This window comes from Lissotriton helveticus, chromosome 1_1, assembly GCF_964261635.1.
Source record: "Lissotriton helveticus chromosome 1_1, aLisHel1.1, whole genome shotgun sequence".
Taxonomy (NCBI): domain Eukaryota; kingdom Metazoa; phylum Chordata; class Amphibia; order Caudata; family Salamandridae; genus Lissotriton; species Lissotriton helveticus.
In genome coordinates, this window is record NC_136057.1 from 1,391,027,289 (window position 1) to 1,391,050,069 (window position 22,781).

A 22,781-nucleotide genomic window follows, 5' to 3' on the forward strand; every position below is an offset into this window, starting at 1 on the left:
TCTATCCAGAACAAATGGGGGAAGGGAAAAATGGGTCATCAAGTGACCCTTCTACAGTTGAATAAAGGGCCTTAAAGTGGTTAAACCACATCTGTGCTGGGATAGTGCAAGTCCTCAAGGTATCATCAGGGCGGTTCCTACTGCCTACCAAGTCCCAAAAGCCTTTAGCATCTCTCCCCCTACTTGCAGCCAGGAGATCTTGCCAAAAGTTATCCTCCCATTCCTTTTTGGCAAGTTTCAGACATTGTGAGTACAGTCTTCTAGCCTCCCTAGTCCTTGATTGGCACTTAGATTTTACTGCTTCCACGAGCAGTGTTTTGGTTGCCCTGCACTTGTGGTTATACCAACCCTGTCTTTTACGTGGACATATCTTCCCACCATTGTGACTGAATGGGACAATAAACAGATTGCTTATGGCCTGGGTTAGACTACAAAACCGGTCGTGCAGCTCCACCGGCCCACCCTCAAGTGAGTCCAAATTGTCTGAAGCTGTGGTTAAGAGCCTGGATATGGTGGACATCTTCTCAACCGAGAGCGTGAGCTTAGCCCACTTCAGCCGTCTACCACAGTTCGAGACAACTGATTCACCGGGAGCAATAGCGCATGTAGGTGAACCCCCTATATTATCAAACCACCCAGGAGACAAGGCAAGGGAGAGCAAGTTGTGATCGCTCTCCACGGAGGGTATGATTTCCATATCCTCCACCGAGCTCCATAGGTGGACGTCAAGCAGGATGTAGTCAATTCTTGACGTATGATTGGGTCTATTATACGTATGGGCTCCCTCTTTATCAGATCTAGTCCTTCCATTGAGGGCCCTCAGGTCAAACTCCATGGTGAGCGAGTTGACCTGGAGTGCCACCTCGGTCCATCTCTTAATTGGGCTAAGCTCTAGAGCCGGTATCCCCCTCCTGTAGTCATCCTCCTCCTGGTCTTGGGTGATTTCTGAGCCAAGAGGCTCAAAGGTGCAGTTGAAGTCACCCGCGACCAGGGTACATAGCTTGTACGGGGACGATCTAAGCAGGCCCTCTAGGAGAGCTATAGTGGGCGATTGTCTGCCTCCTTTTATGCCCCGCGCGTAGATATTAAAAATGTTAAGAATGACTCGACCCCTGGAATTTTTTTAAAGTAATATTAAGGAGATCCGGACAGTTGGTTGGATGCTCCTCTACCCTGCAATTAAGGGAGGGAGATACCCATATAAGGAGGCCTCCCGAGGGGCGCCCCCTGCCCAATTCCGAGTAAACAGCAGGTGTAAAATGGGATGAATAACCCGCCTTGTGCAGGGGCTCCCTACTCCAGGTCTCCTGGAACACGCAAATGGAGTATTCCTCCACAAGAGCATTCCAGTCAGGCAAGGCCAACTTCCTAACCAGTCCAGCCACGTTCCAGCTGAAAACCCTAATGAGTGGGTCCGTCACAGCTGGAGCGCTACTGGACATGGCAGTGCCGACCAACTCGACCTCTGCCAAGGTGGGTTGAACGATAGCAACTTCAGTAGGGACCTGCCCCGCGCCTAGTTCCCGGATAGCCGTTAAGGCTACCTGCTTCCCTGTTGCGGTGGGTGAACCTGTCGATTTTAGGGGTGAGTGGGAGACTCCGTCAGTTTTTAAATCCCCCCGAACCTCCCCAAAAGAATCAGCAAGGCAGTACCCCCTGGGGCCCCAACTCGGCCTCGGCCACGCGGCATGCCGCTGGAGCAGAGGTATTGCAGGATGCCATTGGCTCTCAACGATGTCGTGAAAAGTGGCCCCGGGGATTTGATCAGGACATATCATAGCTGGCCGTGGGTAGAAGTATGTTAAATCGACCACATCAATACCTGGTCCGACCGAAGCCTGCTCGGTTTTGCGAGTCTGTAACCTATTACCGACATGCAAAATAGGGTTTGCAAGTCGCTATTAGGAAGTGGCGTGCCAAGGGCATCTCTTCCTAATAGCAAGTCATACTGGTATGTGCGATTGTTTTGCAACCACAAATTTAGTTGCAAAACAATTGCTGTTACCACCTACTTCAAGTAGGTGGTAAGCTAGTCACAAATAGGAAGGATTCCCCAGGAGAGCCCTTCCCCTTTGTGAATGTATGCAAAAATATTTTTTAAGAGCAGGTAGTGGTCCCATGATGTAGGAAGCTGGGTTTCTGTTGCAGTAACCCCCCCCCCCACACACACACACACGTTTTGCCAGACCACTGATGCACTTTGACTCTGTGTCCCCTGGGTCCCTACCAATCAGGTTCCCAGGGCCTGTGTTCTTTTTCAAAACTGTACATTGTACCCCTAATTGGCACCTCTCTGGCCACATGTCAGTCCCTTGTAAAAGGTACCATGGGTACCAAGGGAAAGCCTCTAAGGCAGGGGTCTCCAACCTTTTCTGTAGTGAGAGCTACTTCTGATCAGCGAAAATCATTGTGAGCTACTAAAGGCCAACCAGCTAGCGCATTTTACAAGTGACCCCCCCTTGACACCCTCGCAATGCAACCAAGCACGGAAGCCATAGTCGTCACAGTACTGCCTGCTAACCGGCTGAATAGTACCTTTTCTCTTTACTCTGACACATCCTGGATTAGAACCTTTCAAATAAAGTTACTGAAATATGACACCAGAATGCGAAACATCTCACATAAGAGCTCTCAGCCTAGCTAGGACTGTGGTATCCAACAATCAGTGCAGGCAGCACCATGGACAACTGATCACTCCTTGACCGCAAAAGGGCAACGCTGTCACACCCATCTGTGATTAGAAGTAATATAAACACATAATACAATATATGGTGTGCTACTGAGTACATGTTCTCGCTCCCAGGGCCCATCACAACTTGATATATGTAACCTTTTCTTAACTGGATTCCACGCACCATAATCACCTCTTTCTCCAATATAAATGTTTTTCATAAAGCACTGCGCTGCTCACTGGAATTAGTTCCATACTATTTGACGGCTTTTGGTACACTGAACGGCCTAGTCAGAGACACCTTGGACCTGTTGCTGATGGCATTGCAACAATCAGATACATCTTATCTGGATTTGTACCTCTCCATACCTTTGTGTTCCCGGGTGTTGGTCCGACCCTGGCGCACCTCACTCCTCCCGCTCTATATAACGTTTGCATTTGAACTGGCATCTCTGATAACCTCTCGGGGGCATGTAGGTATTGAACCAAATACATCCCTCGTGGAATATTGTAGCAGAGCTGTAAGACAGCTGTCTGCAGTACTCTTAATGAAGCACTGAACCTGCACCTTAGTTCACCGCTAAGAGCTGAGCTGAAGTTACTCTTCCAATACTTTTCCATTTATGCTATGTTCGAGGCATATGGGCTGCAGATGGTACATTTATGAATAGATCGCCATCTGGTGTTGGGCTCGGATGATTGCACTTTGTTTTTCTTCTGGAGAAGTCTTTGTCGTCATAGGTGACTCCTCCTCTCGGTGTTAGTGCGCATGGGCATCGGCTCCATCCTTAGATTGTTTTTTTCCGCCATCGGGTTCGGATGAGGATCGAAGCGCTCCGGACCGACTTCAACAAAGAAGGTTATAACCGGCGCGTATTCCTTTCCAAATCGACGGTATCGTTATCGAACGCGACTTCACTCCATACCGACGCGGTTCGAAGGACGACGACTACGAGAAACTCGACGTAGTCCAGCCCGGGGTCCATGGAAAGGACTCCATTCAAAAAATGTCCAACGTGTGGTGCTAAGTTCCCACACAAGGACCTACACGAGGTGTGCAACCTCTGCTTGTCCCCTGAACACGAATCCAGGGACTGTGAGGCCTGTGCAGCGTTCTCGTCAAAATCGACGATTAGAAACCGTCGAGCCCGAAGACACGAGGTATCGAGAATGCAGTCACAAGCAATCCCGGAGCTGTTCGAGGACCAGCACCCAGAAGAGGAAGAAGAAGAGGCCGACGAGGCGGGGTCAGAAGCGGACGAGTCCGACGTCGAGGAAATCGACGTCCAACAAACCGTGAGTGACGACGTCCCTTTACCGAAAAACAGACCCCGCACGGTGTCGACCCCGCCCTCGAGCCCGGTCAGACAACCGAAAAAAGTTTCCAACGCCCCGCCTTCGAGCCCGGCAACGAAACAGAAACCGAAACACTCGGTCCCACATCATAGTGGTTCCGGTTCCGATAAACCGACCACATCGACACCGAAGCACCAGGTCAAGGAAAGCTCGAAGTCGAAGCAGTCCATGTCGACACCGAAGCACGCTTCGGCGCCGAAAACACCCCCGACACCGGGGACATCTTCGATACCGAAGAAGTCGGATCCGAACAAAACTTCGGCACCGAAAATACAAATGGACAGTTCAAAGAAAAAACACCTTTCGGAACCGAAAACTGCGGTACCGACACAGGAACACGGAACGGATCCTAAACAAAAGACTTTGTTTATTGACCCAAAGACTGGCAAGGTAGCCACAGAACTACCTAAAAAGAGGAAACATGAACATTTGGACGACAAGGCTCATCCAAAGAAGAGAACAATGGGGACGAATACAACTCCTCCCCCTTCTCCCAAACCTCACACACCATCTTCACCTCTTCCTCACAATAGGCCAGATATCCCTCCCACACGTCCATCTACACCTACAACAGATGGAGAGAGTGACACAGGGGAGGGGGGACACCCTGGGGATGATGAGGACACAATCCCAGAGGAGGCAGACCCATGGGAGGAGTATATTGTGGGATCAGGTAATGATACCGACCTTGAGTCATATCCCTCAAAACCTTCACCTCCTGATGACAATACTGGGTTTGCACAACTCATTACTAGAGCAGCAACATTTCATAAGGTAGACCTACATACAGAACCTCTAGTACAGGACTTCTTATTAGAAACACTACCTACTGCACAAAGAACATCAGGAACACTACCAATGCTAAAGGGCCTTCTCAGTCATACATCAGAGATATTCAAAGACCCAGTGAGGGCTAGGGTATTGAACCCAAGAATTGATAAAAAATATAGGGCAGCTCCAAAAGACCCAATATACATTAAGGGACAAATTCCTCTAGACTCACTAGTGGTCACAAACGCTCGCAAGAGAGCAAACTCTTTATCTACAGGAGAAGCTCCACCTCCTGACAAAGAGTCCAAACTAATAGATGCCTCTGGCAAGAGAGTAGCATCTCAAGCGGCAAACAGTTGGCGCATAGCTAATACGCAAGCACTACTTGCAAGGTATGACAGAGCGCATTATGATGAGTTAGAAACACTCATCAAACATCTCCCTAAAGAACATCAAAAGAAAGCAGATCAACTTATACAAGAAGGGAAGTTAATTACTAACACTTCAATAAAGTGCGCCCTAGACGCGGCAGAAACTGCGGCAAGGTCGACAAACACAAGCATCATGTTAAGGAGACATGCATGGCTCAGAGTATCAGGGTTCAAACAAGAGGTACAAACATCGTTACTGAACCAACCTTTTGATGGGAAAACACTTTTCGGCACATGGACAGATGAGGCCCTAGAAAAGATGAAAAAGGATACAGAAACGGCTAAATCAATGGGAGCATTGCAACAGCCGACACAAAGAGGTTCCTTTCGTAGATCCACCTATAGAGGAGGATCCAAAAGTACAGGCACAAACCAACAGCAAACCTCTTTTACACCTACATCACCCAGAGGTAATTCTAGAGGTGGATACAGGGGTAACAACAACAAGGGTAGAGGTCGTGGAAACAACAACAACCGCAACTCTCCAACCCCAAAACAGTGACTTCATAGAGCTTCCCCCAGACCATATAACACCGGTAGGGGGACGCCTATCACAGTTCCTACCTGTCTGGGAAAACATCACATCAGACAAGTGGGTAAGACAAATTATCCAACATGGTTATTGCCTAGAACTCACAGCTACCCCACCAAACATCCCCCCCAAACAGCGTCCAATGAAACAAGATCACCTGACACTATTAAAACAGGAAGTAATATCACTGCTAGGAAAGCATGCCATAGAGAAGGTTCCACAGCACCAACAGGGAACAGGAGTATACTCCCTATACTTCCTAATCCCCAAAAAGGACGGGTCTCTAAGGCCAATACTGGACCTAAGACCTCTCAACGCATACATAAATTCGGAACATTTCCACATGGTCACGCTCCAACAAGTACTTCCTTTACTGAAGAAAGGGGACTTTCTTTCTACACTGGATCTAAAAGACGCTTACTTTCATATCCCTATTCACAAAGCCCACAGGAAATACCTCAGGTTTGTGGTAGAAGGACAACATTATCAGTTCAAAGTCCTTCCATTTGGTGTCACGACGGCACCAAGGGTGTTCACAAAATGCCTGGCAGTGGTAGCAGCTCACCTAAGAAGACAACAAATTCATGTCTTCCCATACTTGGACGACTGGCTAATAAAAGCCAGGTCGCAAGAGGAGTGTCTGCAACACACACAAAAGACAATTCAGCTACTACACCAGCTAGGGTTCACGGTGAACTACACAAAGTCACACCTACAACCAAACAAGGTTCAACAATATCTGGGGGCTACTATAGACACAGAAAAAGCCAAAGTGTACCCCAACCCAGTCAGGGTCCAAGCAATGCTTACAATCATTCAGAGATTTCAGCCACAACACTCACTAACAGCAAGAGTGTTCATGCAGCTATTAGGCATGATGTCATCCTGCATACTGCTAATACCATATGCAAAACTACAAATGCGTCCGCTACAAGAAGGCTTAGCGACACAGTGGAATCAGGCTCAAGGGCAGATTACGGATCTGGTGTTGGTAGACGACCGCACACACCGCTCTCTGAAGTGGTGGAACAGAACAAACATTACCAAGGGGCGGTCGTTCCTAGAGCCAATTCCACAGGTGACAATAACAGCAGACGCATCGCTCACCGGATGGGGAGCACATATGGACAAGTACACAGTACAAGGAAGGTGGAGTGTGCAGGAAAGAACACTACACATCAACTACCTAGAACTACTGGCAGTGTTTCTAGCATTGAAAGCCTTTCAAATACATGTTATCCACAAAGCAGTCCTGATCAGAACAGACAACATGACAGCAATGTATTATATTCAAAAACAGGGGGGGACGCACTCTCTCCAATTATCCAGACTAGCGCAGGAAATTTGGAGATGGGCCATTCCTCAAAACATCTATCTGTTAGCCGAACACCTACCAGGAGTTCAAAACCAGATAGCAGACATCTTAAGCAGACAGTCGGAACAAATACACGAATGGGAACTGCACCAACAAATACTGCAGCCATTCTTCCAAAGATGGGGAAAACCAGAGATAGACCTATTTGCCACTCATCAGAACGCAAAATGCCAAAGCTTCGCGTCCAGGTACCCACATCACCTGTCGCAGGGCAATGCGTTATGGATAAATTGGTCCAACAAATTTGCATACGCTTTTCCCCCTCTCCCACTAATCCCATTAGTGGTCAGGAAACTGCAACAACATTCAATGACCATGATACTAGTAGCACCCACGTGGGCAAGACAGCCGTGGTTCACCACGCTCTTGCAACTCTCACAAGTGCCACATCAAAAGCTACGAATTCTACCCATGCACCTTACACAGAACCATGGAGAAATAATGCACCCAGATCCAACTCAGTTGAACTTAGCGATCTGGCTCCTGAAATCCTAGAATTTGGGTACTTAGATCTCCCCCCAAATTGCATGGAAATAATTAAACAAGCGAGACGTCCAACCACCAGAGCATGCTATGCAGCTAAGTGGAAGAGGTTTGCTATACACTGTACTAATAACAATATCAACCCTCTAGACGTATCAACAAGGGAGATTATTTGCTACTTATTACACTTACAGCAATGTAATCTAGCGTACACATCTATCAGAGTACATCTAGCAGCTATAGCAGCATACCTGCAAAACAGGCAGCGCACATCACTGTTCAGAGTACCAGCGATAAAAGCATTCATGGAAGGTCTTAAAAGAGTCATTCCACCAAGATTACCACCTTCCCCAGTCTGGAACCTCAACGTAGTACTCACCAGACTAATGGGGCCACCCTTCGAACCTATGCATAGGTGCGAAATACAATTCCTTACATGGAAGGTGGCATTCCTTATAGCTATTACCTCACTCAGAAGAGTAAGCGAATTACAGGCATTAACAATACAAGAACCATTCCTACAGTTACACCAGAATAAAGTGGTTCTTAGAACAAACCCAAAGTTCTTGCCTAAGGTAATTTCAGCATTCCACATCAATCAGCCAGTGGAATTACCAGTCTTCTTTCCAAAGCCACAGACGGTGACAGAAAGGGCTCTACATACACTAGATGTTAAAAGAGCCATTTTGTACTACATAGAAAGAACACAAGACTTTAGGAAAACTAAACAACTATTTGTAGCATTTTCCCCAACACATAAGGGCAATCCTATCTCTAAAGCAGGCATCGCAAGATGGATTGTAAGATGTATACAAATATGTTACATTAAAGCAAAGAGAACATTAACTGTTCCTCCTAGAGCTCATTCCACAAGAAAACTAGGAGCATCTATGGCATTCTTAGGGAACATTCCCCTAGATGACATATGTAGAGCAGCAACTTGGTCTACACCACATACATTCACAAAGCACTACTGTGTTGATGTACAGGCTGCACAACAAGCCAGAGTGGGCCAAGCTGTATTAAAAACTCTATTTCAGACAGTTGCGACAGACACTGGTGACCACCGCTAGGGAGGTAACTGCTGTACAATCTATTCATAAATGTACCATCTGCAGCCCATATGCCTCGAACGGAATATGCTACTTACCAGTATGCATCTGTTCTTGGCATAGAGGGCTGCAGAGTGGTACATGCCCTCCCTGCCTCCCCGGAAACCTGTGTCTGTCCCAACATTATCTTATTTAGATACATTTACATGGGCATATCTTTATGTACTATACTACACTACTCCATCTAACCCTACTATGGCAAAACAATCTAAGGATGGAGCCGATGCCCATGCGCACTAACACCGAGAGGAGGAGTCACCTATGACGACAAAGACTTCTCCAGAAGAAAAACAAAGTGCAATCATCCGAGCCCAACACCAGATGGCGATCTATTCATAAATGTACCACTCTGCAGCCCTCTATGCCAAGAACAGATGCATACTGGTAAGTAGCATATTCCTTCTGTCCCCTGCTGATGGAGAAATCCAGCCGGTTTTTAGTCATCCGAGGTATTCGGTAACGTAAACCCAGCCGAGCTCCAGCTGTCTCTAGGCACCAGCATTCACACCACAAGAAGCTGCCTCGAACCAATGCATAATTGTCTCCTCAAATAAGAAAATGTAAATTTCTGTTGCTCGGTCTGAATTTTAACAGACTTTATTATGAGTGTAAGAATCACGGGTAGGAGACATCAAACAGGGAAAATTAACCTTTCAGTCCAGGCAGATTGCTCTTGTTGTTTTTTCCCTTGCTGCCCCTCCAGCCGCCCCTACTCGCAACTAACAAACTAAGACACCGCAACTTTTTGAGGCCAGGACTTACCAATTGATCTGCTCCTCCGCACGCAAATCAGAGACGTGGTGCTGGACTTGAAAAGGTAGGCCACTTACACGCTACCAAACTTTCCGGTCCCTTCCAGCACACGTTGCGCAGGTTGAAAGCGCGGTGACAGACTGCGAAAGGCAGGTGAGGCAGAGATCACACAGATTACAAACTACGTCATACTCTTCAGCTCACTTCATTTCAGCCTATTAGAGCAGCTGATTTTGGTGAGGGCAGGCAACGGCTATTAAAAAAAAGCCGAAAACGTAAAATGACCAAAATGGGCTACAAAACTAGGATGCTGGAGCGAGCTACTCATAGGACCTCGGCGAGCTACCAGTAGCTCGCGATCGACGGGTGGGAGACCCCTGCTCTAAGGGCTGCAGCACTTATTGTGCCACCCTTAGAGGTCCTGTACCTTTACATACACACACCGCCATTGCAGGCTGTGTGTGTTGGTGCAGAAAAAGTGAAGTCTTGACATGGCACACACCCCTGTGTGCCATGTCTACAACCCACTGCCCTGGCATAGGTCAGCCACTACTCTAGCTGGGTGCACTATACTAGTGGTGAAGATACAGGTGCATGAGCCCTGTACCCCTACAGTGTCTAGACCAATTCTTAGACATTGTAAGTGCAGTAATACCATTAAGAGTATATGGTGCTGGGAGTTTGTCATTAGGAACTCCATGGCACCATAATGGCTTTACTGAAAGCTGGGAAGTCTGGTATCAAACTTCTCAGCACATTAAATCCACACTGATGCCAATGTGGGATTTAATGACATTTTTTGTCTCAGAGGGCATCTTGGAGATGCCTCCTGAAAAACGGCCAGCCTCTGATGGGTTCCCTGACACCAGCCTGCCACCACGAGACATGTTTCTGGACCCCTAGAGTAGGAGCCTTCGCTCCCTGAGTCAGAAACGAAGCCTTTCCTGAATGGAGGTGTTCACACCTCCCCCAGGCCAGAAAAGAGCTATCTGTGGCAGGGGTGCTTCAAAGGCCTTGCTGCCTTTGTAATGCAACCACCAGTCTCTCCTGCTATCAGGAGCAGGCCCCCTTCCTGTCTCCCTTCCTTTTCGGCGGGAAGACATGTGGGAAAAATTAGCCAGCGCAGAAGGTGTGCCCATCTCTGCCAACCCCACCCCTCAGGTGGGGGAGGCAAGGTGAAGCCCACTCTTCAGTGCCTGCCATCTTGCAGATGGCAGGCTCCCCCCAATTAGGATTAGGGATTGTGCCCACCCCCTAGGTAGAGTGAGCACACCAAGGGTGTAGTCACCCTAAGGTCAGCTGCCCATTGGCTACTGACCTCGAGAACCGTAAAATGCCCCCTAAATACAGTATTTAGGGGGCAGCCCTGAACCAAGAAGACAGATTCCCGCAACCCACAAAGAAGAAGGACGAAAGAAGACGCCCAACAAAGGAGATTGCACGGAAGAACTGACTTGGCCCCAGCCCTACCAGCCCGTCTTCAGTTTCCAGAGTTCCTGCGCCAAAAGTCACAGTGTCCTGCAGCTAGCGACCTCCAGAAGCGTGGGAGGACCGACTGCCTTAAAAAAAGACCGAATCTCCTGTGAGCAGACTCTGAGCTTGCTGAGTACAAAGAAACCTGATGTCTGGAACCACCACTGCACCCGCCGTCTATGGCCCGAGTTCGAGTGACTCACCGGTCCTAGCGAGGTCCCTCAGCGCTCCAGAGTCTGGGTCCAACGTGGGTTGACCCCTCCAGGATTCCCTGACATCGCCTGCAGCCTCTACACGGAGATCCCCCCCTGCACGCAGACCCCCCAACCGTGAGTGGGCTGGTGAGGTGAAATCCAACCTCAAAAGACCTGGAGAAGAGAACCCGAGGTGCACCTACTTCCCGAGCCCTCCAACTTACCTGCCCAGCTGTTGGTTCCTCCCGGAAGTCTTCCTGGACCGAGCATGCAGCCAAAATCCAAAACCAGCAACTCATTGAAAACAGGGCACCTGACGCCAAAACAGCACCGTGCATCAAGCTGCTCCTGCACTGCTGCGGGTGCACCTTGTGTGCTAACTCTGATCCCCTTTGCCCTGAGCCCAACACTAGAAGCTTTGCTCCCACAACCTTGTGGCCTGCCCGTGAGCTGCCACAAACCAGAGGCCCCTATCCCCCATTGGATAACATTGTGCCTCAGCACTCAGCACTCAGCACCCGGCTGCCCTAGTGAAGCCGAGGGTGCTTTGATAGTGTATCCTTGATCCTAGGGGAACCCTGTTTTTAACCCCAGGACACCAACTCCCACAAACTTCTACTTACCTGTAAACCGATAACTCGATTTCCTTCCATAGGATTGCATTGACTGCTTTTCATGTCTTGAAAATTGTGGAGTTGGTTTTGTATGAGAACTTGAAAAACTGCAAATATATAAAATTTGCTTTACTTACCTTTTCTCTAGGAAATGTCCCAGTGTGATATCTAGGCATATCACACTGAGTAGAAAAAGTAATCTATAAAGTAATCAAAAGTAATCTAACTGTAATTTCCACTGTATTGGTAAGATTTAGAAACCTGTAACAAAGACATTTTCATTCAGCTTGCTTGTATTGTTCAACCTGCCTTGAAAAGTACCATTTACACTTACCTGTACCAGGCTTGCTTGGTTCTAGAAAATAAATATAAATAAATACATTTTGCATACAAACAAATTGTTCTGAGATAAGTCTTTGAGTGTGTGATATAATTTCCTGCCTTAGTGTGTACAACAAATGCTTAACACTGCCCTCTGATAAAGCCTTACTGCTCGCCCACACGACCACAAATACTTTTGCCTCTGCCTACGTTTGGTGTTCCACTGTACTCGGTGCACACTATACCTCATTTTGGTATAGTAAATACAGAGCCAGCTTCCTACACATGGACAATTGCCTGTCCTTAAAAAAATCTTTCATTTTCTCTTTTAAGTGCATCATGCTGCATTTGAATTTTTTTTTGCTTTATTTAAAAAGCAAACACAGACATGGCGGTCTGCTATCCCCAGCAGGCCACCATCCCTGTTTAAATTGTGCCCTACCTACCTCATTAATATTAATGAGGTAGGACTTAAGCGACCCATTAGGAATCGCAAACCTTGTCTGAGACACTGTTGTAAATTCCATTTTGTGAGTCGCGAGTCGCAAAACACCGCGACTTGCAAAATGGAATGCTCTTACATCTATCCCTCAGTCTATTTCTCTTCAATCGTGCTTCCATCCTCCATAACCTTTATTGATTGGACCTTTGAGCCTAGGATGTCTCACTACAAAGACCACACTCGTAGGGACAGTGTGGATGATCAGCTCTTCTTGGGTTTGTTGGATCTAAGCAGGGCAAGGCGGTGACCAAATATCCCACTGCATGCTAATTCATCCTCTCTATCGATAGCTGCTATCCCTTAGCCGTGAAAGACCCTCTCTAAGGCATTCATACCCATGGCTGCCTACACAGCTCTATTGAAGCATCCTGATTGCCGGCATCAGCTCCTCATGTCTCAGCCAAGCTATGGCAGGTACTATGTCGAGCTGTGCTGCATGACTTGCTTGGTTAAGAAGCACTACTTCATCTCAGTTCCCAGAGAGAAACTGTTTTGGGATTCACTCACAAGGTGAGGAATCTGTGGGAGATAGAACTATGAGAATAAACGGTACTTACCTTCGGTAACAAATCTTATGGTGGATTCATAATCTAACCACATACTCCTCTCTGCCTTCCTCCCTCCCGTCAGGGTGTCATTGTTCTCTTTGTTCCTCTCTGTTTGTCTGGGTTCCTGGTTGCACAGAATGTATTCATGGTGAATTCATATACAGAGGTGCAGTTGCAGCTTAAGCCACATGTTGCTCACCATGCGGCATTGGAGAGCCATGGCTGAAGAAAGCTTTTCTAGACCAGTCTGAGGAATGGCTAGATAATTCACATGGTGAAGAATCTCCAAGAAGATCATGTATTCTCCAGAAATATTGTTACAGAAAGGAGGTTACTTTTTTATCTTGGTCTTCGGAAGGCTTAATTGTAATTCTTAAGGGCCTTAAAACAACTCCCCAAGAATGTGGAGGCTCTTATGTCCTGCTCGGTGTGAGCCGTCTACAAGCCATGAAACCCCACTGCCTCTCGTCCAGTTCAAACCTGGCCATTCCAGATGAGGACACTTTGTAACCACGAAAGCGACTCTGTTTTTATGTCAAACGCAAAAGCCAGGAGTATCACCTGTATTTGATTAGTTATAATCACAGTTACTTTTGAACACTTCATTGTCTTGTTCGGAGAATTTTATTCCACAATGATGCTAGCAGACGTTTTGTTTTCTAAAGAAGTCCCCTTGTTTTGCAGCGAGGTATTTAAATGTCAGGGCAATCTGTGGTAAAAATAGCAAAAGCCGTGTGTACTGAAGAAGTACAGAAAGTCAGGGTTGAGGAATCCTGTCTTGTTATGGGGCGGGGTAACCAACTACTTGTAAAGGGACACTTTTGAGCGCTCTCACGGTGTGACCGAATGTTGCCGTTAGTCTCTTGGCATTGTTGCTTGAGATAAGAAGGGGAAACATTCGTTCAAATAGAGAGGTGCGTGAGTGGCATATGATAAACCATAAGCTGTGTTTCAGGTAGGGTGAGGGAAGTTTTAACCAGCAGGGCTAAAGGTGACAGAAGGAATATTACTCCTCTGGTTTTGCAGCAGCTTGGGGCGAGAGGTAGTTCGCTGCCCTTCGATGTTACAGGTAAGGGCATGGGGTAGGCTGCCTGGGAAGTGCTTCCCTTCACTGTAAAGTTATGAATGAACAATTGTGCAGATTCTCTGTATGTCACAGCATTGGCAGTTCTTAAGATGGAGAAGGTTAGATCTTCGGCTGAGCTAAAGGTAACCGAATGAGTGCGTTATGCCACTGAATTTACGACTACTAAGAAAGTGGGACACACTGCCTAGCCATTCTTCAGATGCCGGGCTGACAGCTTACATTACCAAGAGACTGCTTATCCTAGGAGCAGAGGGGGGGTCATGCTTCTAGTTGCGCAAGTGAGAGGATGCTTATCTGGTTGCTTGACACATGGCTGTGGGCAGAACCGTGAATGCAATTTTTATATTTAGCAGATTTTTCAAGTTCCCATGATAACGACTTTCTGTTGTTGTGTATTTGGTGGATTTACACTTATGTGAATCTGCTGTACTGTGAAACCCATCTTTTGTTTTCTTGCCCCATAGGTGCAAAGACTGCTGTGGCACGCTCTTACCGGGATCCTACATGCCTGGGCCAGAAAATGGCACTTTTGTCTGCACTCATCATCGAGGCCGTGGCAGTACAATGCCTCCAAATGTTCTTGTCAGTCACCAGGATGATAGTGCAACTAGTGGAGAACAGGACAGTGGTGATGAGCGAGGGAAGGAGGGCCAAGAGGACTGTGTAGCCACACCCAAAGAAGTCTCGGGAAGCATGCCTGTACCGCCAGGGGCCAGCATGGACTGCAAGAGTGATGTCAATGAGGCTCCCAGTCTTGCTGCAACCGCACTAAGCGCCAATGCGTGGGTGAAGTTGAAAGAGCAGGATGACAATGCACTTGAAGTGGAGCATAGCACTCCTACAGATGTATCTGATGTGCCACACCTGACACAGAATGTCAATGAAACAGGACTAGCAAAGCCACGCCCCCAAATTCCTTCTAAGCCAGCTCTCCCCATCAAGCCAGCTGCTCTTCAGGAACATTCAGCCACCATCTCTTCAAAAATCGATTCTGGAGGATCTTCCCTCCCCATGAAGCTTCAGCACCACAATGGCGTTTCCCAGAGCACTGATTGTTCTGATCCTTGCATTCCTATAAGCTTTCAGAATCAGAGTGGCACCTCTCATCTAAGCAATGATAGTGCAGAGGTCACCTTGCCTGTCAGCCCTCAGAATTTGACAGTTGGTGCCTCTCTGAGTAGTGATAACACAGAGATCCCTGCTCTGACAACCCCTGAGAATTCGGTGTGTGCCTCATCCTGTGGCAAATACGATGTTGAACTGCCACAAGTGCTTGAGGCTCATTGCAGGTCAGGAGACCAAGACAACCGCCCCATTCCTGCTGCCAGGCGGCCCGTGGGTACTGTGGCAACACCTCAGACCATTCCAGTTCCAAAGCCACGATCCACTCAGCCTGGAGATGCTGCGACTGAGTCGATGCCCTCTGCCTCCACACAAGTCACGAACGGTAAGGAGATAGTGGAGGGCCTTTCATAGTCATAGGCAGTTAGTTGTGCTGGTCTCTAGAGGTTCTGGTGTAGGCCCAAACTTTATCCAAAGTTCAAGATTTCAGCACTTGATCCTGCTTGTAATGTGACCTTCAGTGTCCTGTGAGTAACAGCTCACCCAAAACTGCTCTGTGTCCTGGGTTGCTTGTGTTACAAAGCATCTGAGGAAACAAGACCCCAAAATCCTCCCTAGCAGTTGAAGTAGCTACACTATAAAATGATGTTCTGGTTCAGAGTCCTTTGAAGCAGCCATTACCCCCAACAATGCCTCAGCACTCCAAATGTATCCAGTGTTTTTTTGTGGTGGTCACTGTATTCCCCAATTACCTCCAGTCTTTCTCCTTAAGATTGAGTTCCGAAGCCCACACCTCTCAAGGCCCAGGGTTCACAGGAATGGGATTTTAAGGATTAAGGGCAAAGTTGCATGTTTTCCCAAGTGAGACCTGCCAGACTACAAACCAATGGATGCAACAGGAAATTTCTGAAAACCAAATTACATGGTTCTCATTCCTTTGAAAGTTTTAGGCCTATTTCCACATCAAATATTGTTGCACCACTGGTGATCTAATTGGGGTGCAATTACCTTCAGTGCTGTTCCTCTAAGATAGCTGGTTATGCACATGTTACTCTGTGGGTTGGAATTATTGCCACCATTTCTTCTGCAGTCAGGTGCAGGTCCCTCAAATCTGATTCCTTTTTTACAGTCAGTTGCATGTCCCTAAAATCTGCTGCCTTTTTTTATGTTCTGCTGTGGTGTCACTGCTGCCAGACTTTACTGTCTTATTGTGTGCTAGCACATTGCAGAAAGTTTGTGTTGACATTTTGCCTTTTCACCTCCCAATGAAGGAGTTCAGCCGGAGTCTGATCCACCGGTCCCGAAGCCAAGGTCAAGGCCCATGTCATCAGAGAGGTACTTACGTTTGTTCTAATTTTATGACTGTGGGATGTGTGAGATTTCTGATAAGATTACTGGTTGTTTTTTTAGCACAGGTGATGCAAAGGTTTTTAACTAAGATATCTGACTGGGTATACACGCCTGTGAATCTTTGAAAGATTCCAAATGTGGTAAGACCAACGGACTCACTGGTGTACTTGTGTTTTTGGTGTAGGTTGGTGTAATCACCTGAGTATGAATAACGAATTATCAAATAAGAACAAGCATTTTCCTCTGCCGGTGGAAAGCGTCCCCAGCCTGCACTCTTCAATAAAGTTTTATACATTCAAACTGTAATCCAATGGTAGTTCAAAACCTTCATTTATTTTCTCTTATTTTCCTATTCATCGTTGTGATGTTTTTTCACATCGCAACTTTTCAATTCCTTGGTTCATTCAATGATGAGCCCAATTAATTTCGGGCTGTGCCCTCCATCAGGGGATTATTCCTACAAGCTTAATGTCATGTGTTCATAGAAGAGGCTAAATATGCTACAAACATACCTGAACTAGTCATGCAATATTGTCGTTCATGGTACAGGAGCTAGGGATGATGCAGTTGTCAGATGGTGGTTTGTCATCAGAAGGTGGCAATGCACACTTTTCAAGGGGTAAATGACTTCTTCATAGAAACCACCGCAAGGACTGAATGTACAGTTCAGTTTCTGAAAATGCTCAAAACCGCTTTGGAGAACTTTAAAGCTCCTGTTATAGGAAAGATAGTTACGCCTAGGGTAGAGAGTACGTTTAAGGTGACTCTCAAAGACCCTCTACATTAGAGGGCAAATGCTCCCTGATTCTCTTGTCGCCCATAAGGTAAGAAACCAGGCAGCTGCTCAGTCAACTGGGGACATCGCTCCTACACCCACCTGGATAATTTAAGCTCGCTGCGAGGATAAGGGACAAAGTAGGGACAACTACCTTGTGGCGAATATTCATCTCAGTAGCTTTGTTCTCAAGATACAGCAGGTATCACTGGACAGAAGTGGAGAACATAAACACACTCCTGAGACCTGTAGGCAGGGGGGGTGAGAAACGAGTCACAGACAGCAAAAGCTTTTCCAACACGGACAATAGAGGTGCCTCTGATTAGGCAGGCACTGCACCTTGCAGTTAGCACCAGTATTCTTTGAGGGAATACATGGCTCTATGTTTAAAGCTTTAAACCTGAGATAAAACGACATCTTCTTAACACTGTCTGCGGAGTTTGTTGCATCTGTTACCACAGCAACATGTTTCCAGACCCATCATTTCTAATTACCAAAGAAAGACTAAAAAGTTTATATACGTTAGGGCATGCATCCTCTCTTAAACCAGTTTTTGTATTCAGAACCTTCCAACTTGCCAACTGACCCATCAGAATCTTTGTAGACATTTTCTACCCCCCCTGTCCTTTCCCCTTTATCCAGTATTAAAACTTGTTCTTTGTTGTAGGATCAAAGACAATGTAAAGATTCCCTTGATCATGCCAAACTAAAACCAATGGTTCTTTGTAGCTATATATAGCTTTCCTAATGACTTCTGTTTTTGAATCTGAATACTAACATTCTATACCATTCTTTCTTTCCTTTTTTTTATTTGGTGGTATATGGCCTTAAAAGATAGAAGCAACAAAGAGCAATTAAATGGTTGTAAAGCAAATAACTCCATCAACCTCAACATAATTTAAATAGATAAATGGTCCAGGAACGATAAAGCATAATAGCGACTGCTCAACAAAGTAAAACTACAGCACATAAGACCTTTAAAACAATACGCTTATCTGCATATAAAGTGCATGGTGCATCTATAGAATATGAACTAATCAAGTACAGTATATATCTAAAATCAGAATACAAACATTTTAAAATAGGCAGTACTATTCATCCATAGTTTTCCTAGCAAAAACAGCTTCTTTAAGGAATGAAAACACCCTGACACAGATAATTGGAGTACCCCATAAGAAACGGTGCGAAGACTGATTTGCATATGGTTGGGTCTGAACTTGGGTGGAGAAGTGAGCTAAAAAGCCATGATGGATTCAACCCAGACCTGTGACTGGGGGTGAGTATCTGAAAAGTTTCAGCGCTCCGTCCATCATCTCCTTGTGTTTGCAGTATCTAATAATTGCAATTTGTGCAAGGCCTGTTCACAGGTAGTTAGCATCTACCCTTTCACCACTATATCAGCTTCAAGTAGTTTAGAACCATATTAATTGGCAAATTTTTCTCTCCAGACTTTCTCACTGATAATGCTATATGGTGAACCCAAGTGAGCTTGCAGTTGCATAATAACACCGCCCAAACTCATACTGCAAATTGATTTATTTCTCTTGCTACACTTATTGCCGTTGTTTCTAAAAAATATTCCTCCAAAGCGCACCGCCTTTTTCCCTACACTGTCGCCCTCTACACTTATAACCTCATCCTCCAGCCACATAACTCTTTCCTTCTTTCTTCTACAAACTTTAGCAGAATGCTGTTTTTGTTTTAACCCCTTCCTGCGCCACAAATTCCGCCTCTGCGCAGGGGGGGGGGGGGGGCTAGGGGCTGGGCATGGCGCTTCGGTGCTCATGACTGCTCCACGCCGTCATGCCTCATGGGCGGCTTGTGCTCATGACGGCGTGGTGCCGTCACAACCCCGCCCACTCATTAATTCTCCTGCACAGGTGGGGAATTAGTGCCGCGTGGGAGGAGCGGCAGCGGCATGACGGCTCATCACCGTCATGAGCACAGGCCTACCGTGACTCGTGACGGCGTGGAGCCGTCATGAGCACCGAAGGGGTTAAAGAAGGATATAAGCGCAATCACTTCTATGATCACATCCACTTCGGTAACCAACTTGATGCTGTCTTATACCGTATCTCTCGCTACCATGGTACTTTTGATCAGTTTAAAATATTTGTGGTCTTATTTACCTTTTACTTTCTAACCACTTCAATATTTATGAACTCATCCAATACAGCATTAGCAGATCTAAAAAACATCTCAACCTTTTTCACACTAGCTAATATTTCTTTGAGATCTAAATCTCCATTTATTCATAGTCTTTCCTGAGAAGTGTGAATTATAATATGCATCACATCTTTATTCCTTATTAATTCTTCCTGTAAAACACCAAATCTCGAGTCCTAAGAGTTTTTAAGAGCTGAAATGTACTCATCAATGGGTTCATCCTTTCTCTGCTGCCTTTTAAAGAATTTATTGTGTGCAATATCTGTACAAACGTTGGTACAAAGCTATTGGTAAAATTAATAATAGCTTTGTTAAACATATTTTAGTCACTTTCGCTACTCTCCACATTCATGTTGTTGTACACGTTTGAGCCTATATAACGAATGGAATGGTAGAAAACATTTTTTTTCTGTTGTGCAGACATGGTGTTTCCTTCTTGCACAGCAGCCAAATAATTTTAAAAAGTATATCTTCCATCCCAATCATTTCATGCTAGGATCACTTCCAGAGAGCCAACACGGCTGAGGTGGACTAATGGCAAAGTTTGGTGAAGTCATAGTAAGACTCAACAAATGGAATAGTTAGGTGCCCTTGCTTCATCAAAATGGCCTTGTTCAAGGTCCTTTTTTCCCCAATTATTTACTATTAAAATAGGGGGAAAAATATCCAAAAGTACACCACCAGAGAAGATCTCAAATAATATCAAGCTGATATTTCAAGTATATAAAGCACTGACCTGTAAAGTTACAGAACATGTATATATTCCATAGTGTAGACAGTACCTTAATTGAAAGGGGAAGATGGGTACCACGTATTCAAATTACTGGAAATACTTTTTTAAAATGTTCTCTACAGTAAAACTATGCTTGGAATAAGCTCGAAAGTCCGTTCACATAACTTTGCGAAAAGGAAACTTTCCAAATGGCGTACATGTTGTGTCATATTGTGTGACATCACTATTTTGACCCTGGGCATCTGCATCACACACACTGAATATCCTGCTGGAACATGATGGAAAAACATACGATCCATGGACAACGCACAGCTCCTTGAATTCGAAGACGGTCGAATCCTCACAGGCGCAGCCCTCTTGACAAGAAACAACTTTTGCAGCCTATTTGCCAGAACAGCTACAGCAGAAAAAGACTCTTTACATTCAAAGCAGTAAATAGAATCACCATGTACACGGAACTGTCCTCTTACTTCCCAATTACTAATTTCTCCGTTCCATTATGTGTAATACATCTGGATGCAAGAACATAATATTCACAAAGAGGCACCAAATACAAGTCAGGTGGCATACTGAGTGAAGCACTGGTTTGTATTTCACATGTTTTAAGCTATGCCCTTAAGTGCACTGACAAAAGCTCTTGGAAAGGATCCCTAGTTTTGCTTCATTGGTCACGGCCCTTTTAGAGACCCACCCTCCTGTCCCTTTTCATCACACTTCACGCAAGCAGAGCAGTCCTTTGCCAGCCCTAGATGACACCAGAGGTCTTAGAATTTACCTGTTTACACCTCCCAGGTATGTTTATGGCTATATTAGGGTGTCATACGGTTCCTACTATTTCAGTAAGACCATGTGTTTGGGCTACATAAGCGTCAACGCTATGTGATACTGGGTCCGTGCACACCGTCAGAGCATGCTGACAGAATTCCTGGCTAGCTCGCAATGCACCATCTGGACCTTTAACCCCTACAAGGACACCAAGGTTTCTGCAATCTCAGAACATGACAACCCTGATTCCTCAAGAAAATTGTGGAAGCAGATCTATCCTTTCGTTGTTAACTCGGGCATGCCCAAAGGGAGACACAAGAAATGCACAAATTGGCATTTCAAATATTTATTGAAGCAATTTGACTCTTGTGTCAAATACATGTGCTGCAATGATTAATAGAAGGAAACAAAACAGAGTTACCAGGATTACAAGAATAGTGAATAAGATAAACAATTCAACCATTGTACTGTTGACTTGATTATATGAACAATGATGTATCAGTGGGCCTTAAAAAACACCTGATGGTACCAGCTTCTCCACTTATTCAAAGGTTTTAGAAATTCTATAGCGACCCTCTGTTGTTTTTGGTGATCTGTGTCTATTTTATTGATAGTATTTATGTTCGAGGCATGTGGGCTTCTGAATTCATATCTATAGCATAGATCGCCGCCTAGTGTTGGGTCCGGATGATTGCACATTGTTGTCCTGGAAGAGTCTTCGAAGTATCACGAGATAGGTGGCTCCTCCCCTGGACTACAGTGCGCATGGGCATCGACTCCATCCCCAGATTGTTTTTTTCCGCCATTGGGTTCGGATGCATATTTGATCACTCAAGTTCGGAATCGATAGAAACTTTCTTTTCGGCCCAAAGGCCTTTCCTATAGCGTCGGTATTGTCTTGCGTTCGGTGCCCAGCTCTGTTCCGGCGTCGGATATCCAGAGGAGTCACGCGACTTCGGCGCGTGGCGCGCCAGGAGGCCCAGCAGACGGCCCCTGACCCGGTGAACATTTTCGAGGGGGAAGAAGCAGACGAGCAGGAAGATCGAGAGCCGCTTTCAACTCCAGCGGCAGAGATCGACTCCAACTACGACGCAGACGTCGAAATGCTTGACACAGAAGACGTCGTCGACGAGGTAGGAGACGACAATGAGGCCTATGGGGCCATGAAAGATAGCTCGGGTGAAGAGCTATGCCCCGTTCGAACAATAACTAAGGCTCAGGTCGAGGGATCGCCACATGGCCTTACCCAAGATCTTGCACCTGGATCCACGGTCTCGCATCCGGGCCCGGCTACGGACACTTCTATGGAGCCGCCATTGGTCAAATCGAAACCGAAAGTGAAAGCTTCGGTCTCGACAAAACAGAAAGTGGTAGAGGCGCCGTCGAAACAGAAAGCGCCTGTCGCCTTCGTTGGCTTCACGTCTTCAGACCTGTCGGTGCAGTCGAAGCCTAAGAAGGTTGTCGAACCGGTGAAGTCGCTCAAGGGCGTCGAGCCGAAGACTGGGCCACCGAAACCGCTTATCAAGGCCGCCGACCCGAAACCGTCGGCGCCGAAGGCCGTCGACACAGACAGATGACTCGGAGCTCCGAAAGCTGTCGATCCTGCACGTCGGCCCGAAAAGGCCAGAAGCACTGTCGCCCTCGAGTCAGCACATGGTGGTGGATCGAGAACGCCTGCCGGGTCGACGAAACCGTCCGCATCCTTCA

The 22,781-nt window shown here is 46.4% G+C and overlaps 1 protein-coding gene across 3 annotated transcripts in view; it reads left to right on the plus strand.

Annotated features, from left to right (window-relative positions):
• Positions 1 to 22,781, plus strand: part of MICALL1 (MICAL like 1) — a 363,438-nt gene that overhangs the window by 78,975 nt on the left and 261,682 nt on the right. For all 3 annotated transcript variants that reach the window (XM_078684158.1, XM_078684159.1, XM_078684160.1), the window contains 2 exons: positions 14,688 to 15,670; positions 16,557 to 16,620. In XM_078684158.1, coding sequence (XP_078540284.1) covers positions 14,688 to 15,670; positions 16,557 to 16,620 — 1,047 coding nt within the window. The remainder of the gene's footprint in view (positions 1 to 14,687; positions 15,671 to 16,556; positions 16,621 to 22,781) is intronic.